Source organism: Triticum aestivum, chromosome 1B (assembly GCF_018294505.1).
Source record: "Triticum aestivum cultivar Chinese Spring chromosome 1B, IWGSC CS RefSeq v2.1, whole genome shotgun sequence".
NCBI classification, from domain to species: Eukaryota; Viridiplantae; Streptophyta; class Magnoliopsida; order Poales; family Poaceae; genus Triticum; species Triticum aestivum.
Window position 1 is genome coordinate 53,292,403 of NC_057795.1, and position 11,298 is coordinate 53,303,700.

The 11,298-nt window shown below is 46.2% G+C and overlaps 1 protein-coding gene and 1 long non-coding RNA gene across 2 annotated transcripts; both read right to left on the minus strand.

Moving 5' to 3' along the window:
- Positions 1-3,309: 3,309 nt before the first annotated feature.
- Positions 3,310-5,914, minus strand: LOC123106242 (uncharacterized). The gene is made up of 3 exons (XR_006451247.1): positions 5,101-5,914; positions 3,750-3,821; positions 3,310-3,675 (listed from the first exon to the last, which is right to left on the minus strand). It is a non-coding gene; the product is annotated as an uncharacterized lncRNA (long non-coding RNA).
- A 3,432-nt stretch (positions 5,915-9,346) lies between these two features.
- Positions 9,347-10,862, minus strand: LOC123086321 (transcription termination factor MTERF15, mitochondrial). Its single transcript, XM_044508078.1, has one exon. The coding sequence runs from the start codon at positions 10,791-10,793 to the stop codon at positions 9,633-9,635; it is 1,161 nt and encodes a 386-aa protein (XP_044364013.1). The 5' UTR covers positions 10,794-10,862; the 3' UTR covers positions 9,347-9,632.
- Positions 10,863-11,298: the final 436 nt, after the last annotated feature.

Consider the following 11,298-nt stretch of genomic DNA (forward strand, 5'->3'; position numbering starts at 1 on the left):
GTAGAGGCGCGCACATGTCGTAGTAGAGGCGCGCACGTAGCATGTACACGTACGTACAGCAGTCAGGGTGCAAGAAAGAAAATACAGCCACGTATGTGTACATACGGGCGGGGTCTCGAACGCCTACTCGCGCATATATACGTACGGCCAGGGCTCGTGTACATTGGCTGGGTCGGAACGAAGAAACAGCGTCGTCGTCGTGTTCATGGGAGGCAACGGAATGCGTCGTGTTCATCGGGAGGCAACGGAATGCATGGTCGTGTTCATCGGGAGGGCTTGGACGAAACATGCGATGGAAACGAGGCCTGGCATACCGCAGAACGGAGGAAACGGCCTTGTGTTCCACCAGCCACGTTCGAAACGGGATCCTGTTCACCGGGAGGGGTCTGGCGTACCGCAAAACGGAGCAAACGGACCTCCTATGGTCGAAACGGGGGTCCTGTTGATCGGAAGGGGTGTGGCGTACCGCAAAGCGGAGGAAACGGACCTCCTAAGGTCGAAACGGGGGTCCTGTTGATCGGGAGGGGTGTGACGTATCGCAAAACGGAGGAAACGGACCTCCTACGGTCGAAACGGGGGTCCTGTTGATCGGGAGGGGTGTGGCTTACCGCAAAACGGACGAAACGGACTTGTGTTGGAGCGCTACGATCGAAACGGGGGTCCTGTTCATTGGGAGGGGTGTGGCGTACCGCAAAACGGGACTTCACGGGATACTGTTCATCTCGACCGTCGACCTCCTCCAGCCTCCACGGGCTACCGTTGACCTCCTCCAGCCTCCACAGGCTCCTGTTCATCCAGCCTCCACCGCGCGCTACTCCACCGGCTACTGTTCAACCATCCCTCCACGGGCACCCCTCCACCGTCTACTGTTCATCCAGCCCTCCACACCACGGGGGTCCTGTTCATCCACCCCTCTACGGGTACCCCTCCACCATCTACTGTTCATCAAGCCCTCCACACCACAGGGTTCTGTTCATCCACCCCTCCACGGGCACCCCTCCATCGTCTACTGTTCATCCGGCCCTCCACACCACGGGGTCCTGTTCAACCACCCTCCACGGGCACCCCTCCACCGTCTACTGTTCATCCAGCCCTCCACACCATGGGGTACTGTTCATCCAGAGGCAACGCCACCGCTCACTGTTCATCCAAACCCCCGCAACGCTCACTGTTCATCCAATCGATCGGCTTCAGTTAGCAGCAGTAGCGAAGGAACCGCTCGATCGGGTTCAGTTAACAGCCATCGGTCGATCGCTCGGGTTCAGTAATGCGTAGCCTGCAGTGCAATCGCTCGGGTTCAGTTAGAGCCCAACACCTTGCTCGGGTTCAGTTAGAGTCAACGCCTCGCACACACGCGTGTACGTGTATGAGAGAAACGCGCATCGGTCGGCCCCCGACCTCCCACCGTAACCGGGAACTCCCCAAAATTTTCCTCGCCCCCGCTTCTACCACTGTTTTTTCCGTCATGGGCGGCCCAAAGAATGTCATGCAGCTGCATCTCCGGCCCGCTCAGGACGAAAAGCCCATTTTCTGTCATGATTTTTTGTCATAGAAGTAGGAGCCCACCAGATCTATGATGATACCGGGTTTTGTCACAATTATCGTCATAAAAGTGTCATATGTATGACAGGAAAAAAATTCGTTCGGCCCAAAATGTCACGGATGTGTCTTTTTTTTGTAGTGAAGGCCACAGGGCCAAACTTATATCCAAGGGATAAACCGGGTGTGCGAACTGTTAGCTGAGAATGGCACTGCTTGGGATGTAGAGAAGGTGCATGCCATGCTCTCCCCAGACGAAGCTGGCGAGATAATCCAGATCCCTATTGATGGACCAAATGTGGAGGGTTACCTAGCCTGGAACTACACCAAAAAAGGTGTCTTTATTGTACGGTCATCCTACCATTTGCATATGCAACAGAAGCGACTTAAAGCTGGTCGGCCGGAAACATCATCCGCGGTACAGGATCACAAGTCATGGATGAATCTATGGGACACCGTCGTGCCAGGGAAGGTAAAGATACATATGTGGCGGCTGAAACGTAATGGCCTGGCGATGGCGATGGAACTCCATCGGAGGAAGATCAAGGATGGTGTGTTCTGTGTGGCGTGTGGCAGAGAAGAAACCATATTTCACAGGTTCTGGGGGTGTTTTCACTCATTGAAATTCTGGAAGATTATGCATTCGGAATTAGGGGTGCCGGTGGCGACCCCACCGGAGTCAGCTAGTCCTTAGAGTGCATTATCGAGGTGGCTCCTGGCTTGGTTGCGGAGGCGACAGACGATGAGAGGGAGGTCATGGTTCAGGGGGTGTATGCGCTCTAGCTGGCACGGAACAACGCAAGAGACAGGCAAAGAATAGAAGATGCAGAAGCGATTGCCAGAAGAGTGTTCCACCTGATGGGCGAGTGGCAAGCCGTTCATGGGCGCAAGAGCAAACAATCCAACCCAGCACCATGTGAGAAACGGAATCCGCCTGAAGAGGGATGGGTGAAAGCTAATGTCGATGCAGCTATTTCCAGAGTAGGAGAGGTGGGTGGTGCGGGCATTGTGCTACAAAACCAGGAGGGTGCCTTTCTGGGCGGTGTATGTCACATCTTCCCGCGATGCCAGGAGCCAGCAAGAGCGGAGCTTAGTGCATGTAGGAGAGCAGTGCAATTGGCCATTGAGCTTAATATACGTAACCTGCATGTAGAGATGGATTGTCGTGAAGTCGTTTGCAAGCTACAAAGCAAGGTAAAGGATCTATCATCGATGGGGCCAGTTATCGAACAAGTAAAGCAGATGCTGGGCACGCGGGGAAGATGGAAGGTTACTCGACGATCAGCAAATAAAGCGGCACATTTGTTAGCTAGGGAGGGAGTCGCAAATAATTTATGTATGGTCTGGTTACAATCTCCACCTGACTGTATTTTGAGTGTTATCTCGGATGAAATCCCTGCGTGGGATGTTTAAATAAAGCTTGAAGTAAGTTTCAAAAAAAGATGCATAGGAAAATGGAGACATCAAAACATTTATTTAAAAAATGTTAATTGTTTATTTAAAAAATGTTTAACATGTTAAAAAAAATGTTTCACGTGTACATGAAAATGAACATACAAAACCGAGGGAAAAACGATACAAACAAAACATAGATAGAAAACAAAAAAAAAATCAATCGAAAAGGTTCTAAAACTGATGACTGATGTAAAACATAAAAAGAAAGAAAAGCAAAAACCCAAAGAAAATCGGTGAAAAAGAAGGATAAATGAAGAAAACCAAAGAGCTGCAAACTAAACTAATACTCCTCTACGAAGTTGAAAGGAGTTCATCTCTACTTCTAAAATGGGGACAAAGATATATGGGCAGGTAACAATCCCGTTTTCAGTTTGAAATTAGCCACTCAAAGATACAAATAACAGCTGGTATCCTAAAAGTTGAGGACAGTGCCTCTACCATTTTGGTGTTAAGATACAAACGACAACAACCGTCGTCGTAAAGAAAATTCAGGACAGTGCATCATATTTAGTTCCCGAATGGATTGCTGAGCTACGTTGCCTGCGGATCCTCAATCAGCGCGTGTTGCACCTGTCGCATGATGTGTTTTGTGTTCTCTCCATCGCTGCTGATGCCGGGGTCCAGGTGGTGGATGTCTCCCAAGACAAGGATGTCACGGTCGGCACAAGGTTGTTCCCAGTTCTGAGTGTGATGAAGGTGTCAGTTGTGTATCTAAGCTTCGAGTCAGGAGCTATGCCCAAGCTACAAACACTCACCCTGGTTTCAGCTGGAAAGATTGAAGAGGCGCTACATCAATCTGGCTCACGATGAATTCTGTCGCCACTCTGCTGTCATAATCAACATTTGCACTGTTTATTTGATTTCTTTTCTTGAGCTGTAAAACTGATGCAACTAAAGCAGACAGAGTTTGGAAATGTTTGGGCCTAGTAGTAGCAACAATCTATCGGAAAACAGCGCATCCAGCCAATGAGTAGAACTACAATGCTACCAGGCTGTAATCAGAAATGCTGCTGTTTTTCTTTTTCCTTTTACCTGAAGCCAGCCTGCTTCGATGCTGGTAACATAACCTTGTCAATGGATGTGGGTGCTAACTGAACACCAGCTTCACCAACACACCAGCCTAGCTATATGATGCCGAGGTTCTATTTCTTTGATTTTTGGGTCTTTAACATTCTGGTTTGAAATAAGCTTGTACAAACTGGAAATCATACAGATCAGAACATGGCTTGGTAAGAAATAAGCTTTGGACCGGAGATGACTAGGAAAGTGAAACGCCTAGTTAAATCACACATAACTGGTAGTACATGGCTGGCTCCCACCTCAACTAATCCTAAGTTGAAAGGAGTACCTGCAGCAGCTTATCAGCAGGTAACATTCTCGATTTCAATTTCGAATTACCCACTTAAAAGATAAAAACAACAGCTGGTATCCTAAAAGTTCAGAGCAGTTCATCTATATATCCTTTTGGGGTTAGGCAACGACAGCAGCCGTCTCTCCTTCTACTTGGCTCGACTGCTTCTGGCAAGGAAAACACCAGTGCCAGTGTGCCAGATGATGATGCCTAGAATGCCACGAGCTGCGCTGCTCCTTTTGAGGGAGCACATCAAGCCCAAAAAAAAAAAGAAAGAAGAGATAAATGCCAACAATGGCAGCTCGACAAAGCACAAATGACTCGCCACTGCTGCGCCCTCCGGATTCTTCCCACCACGCACCGAGGCTCCGAACCTCCACGTACCAAGCAGCACCTCCAAGAAGGGATGCAACGTTGACGACGCTGCTACCCGAACATATCCTAGGGTTTCCCCCGGCACGCGAAAGGGAGTGGGGATGGGCAACACCGACGCCCTTCAGGAAGGAAAGGCGTCACCCGCGAGCGATACCGCGTCGGAGCCGGATCAACCGGTAGGGATTTCTCCCGCATCCCAAACACTACTACCTGCCTATCCGGAGCCAACCATCCAACTTGCCACCCGCTAGCATACGCCACCATGGTCTTGAAGTCATCCATGCCGCCTCACTGAGATCGCATCACGAGGCCTAAAGGATAGAGAGAGGGACGCCAGGAAACGGGAGGGGCAGCATCGGAGCTGAGCCGGAGAGAAGCACCTCCCCCGCTGTCGTGTGGGATGCCTGTGCTTCCCGCACCGTCGCGGTGGCCGGCCGGACGCGGCAGCAGGGGCACACCAGGCCACCCGGGCCCGTCCGAGCCCATCTCGGGCCCGCAAAGTCGCTGCCACCCCGCTGCAGCCAGTCGGCAGCGACGCCGCCGCCACCCAGCTTCCCTACGCCCCATCCCCGCCTCCGAAGAAGAAGCCGCCGGCCCGCCCCAACCCAGATGGGGCCCGAGAGGGCCCAGATCTGGCCGAGCGGGCGCCGCCACCCCGCAGCCGCGAAGATCCGCCGCTAACAATGGCGCCGCCGCGCAATCAACCCCCCGGCACAAGTGCCAGGTCACCCTGTCGCCGCGCCGAACCACTGTGCCCTGGGGACACCGCCCAACGTCGCTCCGCCCCGCGTAGGAACGTCACCGGGAGGGGAAAAGCAGCGCGCCGCCGCCGGCGGCGCCACCTGGGCCGAGTCGGACGACGCACGTCGGCGACGGAGGGAGGAGGGAGAGTGGGGGCGGTGGTTGGGGAAGAAGGCAGGGGAGCGTGGCCCGGCCGCCCGCGGGGGACGGCGCGGTCGCGAGAGCTCTACGGGAAAGTTAATTCTGTCACCACAAACTTATCTATTAGGCCAGAGTTTTCCGGGTTTGCTATTCATCAGGCCACTCGAATTTTCCGTCACTCAACTATATGGCGAAGAACGAGGCGGCGGCAATGCGCCGACGACACGATTAGCAAAGCTGACCCAGTCCTGCACCGGAGATGGGCCACGATCATCACCGATGCACGCATGGCCGAGAGTTTTGACCGTTCTTTGGATTAAACGGAGCCTGGGCTCGAGATGTGGACACCGTGGCCGGCTATGACGAGGGCTCGCCATGGCCTCACTAAAGGCAGGGACAACGCGACTCATTAGTGTTGCCATCGATGAAGAGGCGAGGAGTCACGGGGTTCGGTGCTTGGAAGAAGGTGTAATTGGATCTATAAAATAGGCATTTCGTACTTAGCGCCTTCTACGCCTCTTAGTGACTTATTCATATGTGGCGCCCAAACCTGGGTTTCTATAGGCTGGCCCATTTATGCGTCGCTCATATTTCTTTCTTCTTCTCACGATTACGTCTTTAAGCTCCCTTAGTTTAATGGTCCAGTTTTTTGTGCTTCTTTACTTCTATTTTAGGCTGGTTTCTATTCTGTTTTTTTTTTGTTTTTCGTTTCTCTTTTCTTTCATTTTTTCACCTTTTCAAATTAATCACATTTTAAACTTTGCATTTTATTTAAATTCATGAACTTTTTTAATGTTTGCAAGTATTTCTAAATTCGTTAACATTTTTAAAATTAAAGAACCTTTTCAAATCCACAAACAGTTTTTTTTAAATTAACGAACATTTCTCAAGTCCTCCAACATTTTTTTCCAAATCCCTTAACTTTATTGAAATGCATGAACTATTTTTGAGTCCGCAAGTTTTTTTTGTCTAATTCATGGTCTATTTTCAAATTCACGAACTTTTTTCAAAGCCATGAACAGTTTTCAGATTCACAAACTTTTCTCAAATTCGTGAATATTTTTTCAGATTCGTGATTTTTTCTAATTTGCAAACTGTTTTGTATTCATGAACTTTTCTTTTCAAATCCGTGCACACTTTCTAAGTTTTTAAAAAGTCAACAGTGAATAAGTCAAACCGTTGTGGGGTCAAAGGGTTAAACGATTAACAGTCAAGGGAAGTGAGTGAGGGTTGATGTAGCGAGCGAGCGAGGGTATTTTTTGGGCCGTCCCAATCGAAGCGTGTGTATCTGCGTTGGTTGGAGCAATCACGCTTAAAGCGTTGATTAGGACCTTCCTATGAAATAATCGATGTTTTTCTTATGCAAATGGTGTAGTGTTTGGACGCGAGCGGAATTTGTGTAACATTTTTGGTTTAAACAATGACCTAAACATATGTCCTCCATTCCTACTCTAAGCCTGGAATGATTTTTCTTTCTTGGTTTTGTTAAATCTCAGCTGAATGAGATTTAACAATGTCTCGGTGAGGTTCATGACTGTTGGATTTAGCCACGATTCATGGGCGTGGGCAGGTATGTGTGCTTCTTACGAAAGAGCAGCCCACCATGCATGGGGGCACGCCTATACCTCGCTTAACATGAGTTGGAGTGAGAGCTCGCAAATGGATTTTGACATGTTTATTTTTGTTTGTTTATTATTTGTGTTTTTACTTTATAATTATTTTTAAAATATTGTAAATATATATTTCAAATAATAAAAAGAAATAAAAAATAAAATCATGAATTCGAAAAAAATGTTACCACGATGTAAAAGAATTTTTAGTTTAATTCAAAAACAATGTTGTAGCATATTAAAAATAACTTTGAGACATTTAAACATTTTTCCTTGTTGCAGAAAATATATGTGACATCATTAAAAATGATAAACCTATATCAATAAATGTGTCAAATCCATATGCAAAATGTTGATAGCATACAACAAAATGTTGTGACATTTTAAAAATTTCACGCGTTTCAAAAATATCTATATGACATTATAAAAAAAATGTAAACATGCATTTGTAAAATGTTAAATGTATATCAAATAAATGTTTCAGATGCATATGAAATATATACAAAGTTTATGAAAAAAGTAGACATCAAATATATATTCGAAAGAACTATTAATCATTGTATTAAAAAATGTAATCATGTATTATCAAAATGCTAAACCTGTATAAAAAATGTTCTTGATGTATAAAAAAATGTAGACATAAAAAAAATTATTTCAAAAGATGTTAATTGTGTATATCAAAAATGTTTAACATGTAGAAAAAAAATTCACATGTACAAAAAATGTACATAGAAAATCGAGGACAAGGATACAAACAAAACATAGAAAACAAAAATGGACAATTAAAAAAGTTCTAAACCGATGAAAACCATAAAGGAAAACAAATAAAAAGAAAAGAAAAGGAAAGGAAAAAAACCCAAAGAAAACCGGTGAAAAAGAAGGATAAATGAGGAAAATCAAAGCGCTCCAAACTAAACTAATACTCCTCTACGAAGTTGGAAGGAGTTCATCTCTATTTCTCAAACCGAGATCAAGATGGCGATGAGTACCTGCAACAGCTTATCAGCAGGTAACATTCTCGATTTCAATTTGAAATTACCCACTTAAAAGATAAAAACAACAGCTGGTATCCTAAAAGTTCAGAGCAGTGCAAATATATATCGTTTTGGGGTTAGGCAACGACAGCAGCCGTTTCTCCTTCGCCTTGGCTCGACTGCTTCTGGCAAGGAAAACACAGTGCCAGTGAGCCAGATGATGATGCCTAGATGCCATGAGCTGCGCTGCTCCTGCCGAGGGAGCATGCAATCACTCATTAAATTTCCTTTGCAACATTCTCTTTTTTAAAATTTCGTATAACACAGGATGATCGAAATTCATAGTTTTAGTCTTGAAAAATATATAACTTAAATAGAATTTACTCATGTGCATCTGAACATTAAGCCTGACTAAGGTGGGCCTGTACCACACCTTAGTATTCAGCCATACTACACATTGTACCAATAACTGATTGTTGCTGCTACTACTATTTATTGGACAGCAGTATCTTGCAGAACAAGAGATGCTAAGTTTTAAATCATATATTTGCAATCTTATAAAGTTAATAATCACTGAAATAGGCATCAGCTGTAGCGACCTTGCCCAAGTAAATCCAGTTATCTGTTTCTAGGAATGAACATTGGTCATTGCAGTGTAAACCTGAGAAACACACCACTGACCTTAATCATATATACATATTTGACCAGACACATCAATCAAAACATCCAATTCTTTGGTCAAAAATGAATGTTCAATAGTCAGAACTGAACATCACAAAACTCAACCCATCTGCAGTCATCCATCATTTCAAAGTAAGAAAAATATACTCATGCTTAATTGTGGTAATTCAGCCTTGCAATATTATGTTCCAGTGCAGTAGAAAATTTACATCAGACTAATTAGGTCCATCTTCTTTTATTTGAGATAGTTAGCTGGAACTTATGAGTAAAACATAAGTCTAATACCAGTGAAAAAATCTAGCATCTTAACCATTAATTTTACTCAAGTAAAACTTTTTTAAGAAAAAAATTATGAATCCAAACAGCAGGGTGATACATTTCGGTGGAAAATGACACATCATTACTCTATTGCTTTCTGGTTTCATGGGTGCTGGTTTCAACACAAAATTGATCCACCCACACATCCAATTTGCATCATCTTCAATGGAAGTCAGAATCAAATATATATCCATGGACTTCTCATTTACAGAGATCTTCTCTAAGAAATGACAACATCAACATATGGGGGTCCAGGAATCAAATTTTCAGTTTCGCAAGGACTTAGCATTTAGCAATGACTAACTAGCATGTAAAAGGCATACTACAGTAAACAACCAACATCATCTTAGGCAAAGAACACCGAAACAGGAAGTACTAACGCTTACAGACAGGGTGATAACTTTGTTGTGCCATAGGCTGTAACCAATTTCCATAGCCCTTCTCTGTTCATATGAATCTGAAATTAGTCGGTACTTCCCCTTTGCAAGCGGTTGCATAGTCTTCAGCGAGGTGTGGTGCAGCTTCCTTGTGAGGGGATATGAGTTTCTCCATAAATACATTCTCAGTCATCTTGACCGCAGTAAAGAAGCTCAGGTCACCATCTAGCAGTCCATTTTCCTTGAGAAACTTTATAACATAGTACCGGGGTCTGAGTCGGCCCTCCAGGCTAAGACTGAGAATTACCGGTCGATGAGCAATGGACGCAGGTTCCAGCCCCACCTCAGATACCAGGAACTCGGACCTACGCTTCAGAGATTCATTTGAATTCCTCAGCACACTCGGGAACCTGCGCACAGCAATGCTTGCTTCGGCATCAGACCACCCGAACGTATTCTTCAAGTAGTCCAATCTGGCGGCGATCTTCTCCTCGCTGAGAAACGCGACAGCCTGCAGCGCTTGCCTGAACATCCCAGCGCCACGAGGTACACCTAATCTTTCAGCACATGCCACCATTGCGGCGACGCGCTCAGGGTTGGTGGTCAGCATCCTCGGCACAGCGATACACAGCTTGGCAATATCACAATCACCTAGCCCACACTCGTGCAGGAACACGACATTGGGCTTAACAACCTTGTCGAGGTCCGAAAACAAGAGGTGGGATGAGTGCTTGAACAGCCGGAGGAAGTTGTGGAAGGAGCCCAAGAGGGGCAGGTAGTAGTGCAGCTTGGAGACTATGGATCTACAGCGGAAGCCGCTGTGGGCGAGCGAGCCGAGGCGGGCGATCTCAGGACGCGAGAGACCGAGGCCGGTGAGTCCATCAACCACCGGAGCCAGGGTTTTCTCCACTTTGGCGCAAAGGAACCGCGGGTCCTTGGCGACGACCGCGGCGACATCGGCGGCGGAGAGGCCGAGGCAGGAGAGGAAGGCGAGGACGGCGTCGGGCTTGGTGGGGGATTTGAGGTGGGAGAGCTTCTTGGAGGCCTTGAGGGCTTGGGGCCGGGTGAGGCCGCAGGTGTCGACGAGATACTCCTCCACGGCGAAGGTACTAGGGTTCGGGGAAATGGGGGGAGACGCGGTGGCGGAGAGCAGGCGGCGAAGCGAGCAGATGGGAGAGGTGGGAGGAGAAGAGAGGAGACGGGAAAGGACGCACTCTCGGAGCCGGAGCATGGTGCAGACGGCGGCGGCGGCGGCGGCGGATATATTTCCGATGGATTGCGATTGCTACTGCGCTTGCTCCGTCCGTCGTAGTGACCTACTGTAGTCAATATGGGCTTCGCATCTTTATTTGCCATCCATTTTTTTTCCCTATTCAGAAGTACAGTAACATATTTGCCTCAAAAAAAAAAGTACAGTAACATTTTATTAATTTGAGGGAAAATAGGTTACAGGGAATAATTTGCTCATTCATATGGATTTTTTTCATCTGGTGAGATAATTTTTATAAGCACACTGAACATTTTAAGGAAATTCCATGCGCAATGAGATACTCCTATATATTAACAAAATAAAAGTATTTATGCCTTTGGCACTACTTAACAAATGCAGAATTTTTTCCACTAATAGATACTCCATATTAATTTTAGACAAATAAAAGGTTTATATGGAATTTTTTGTATGATGGAATAATACTTATAATATAGTGATTATTTTTTTGATGTACATAATAAATTGT

Coding starts and splice junctions, on each gene's coding strand:
- LOC123086321 (XM_044508078.1), bottom strand. CDS start 10,793: ATGCTCCGGCTCCGAGAGTGCGTCCTTTCCCGTCTCCTCTCTTCTCCT.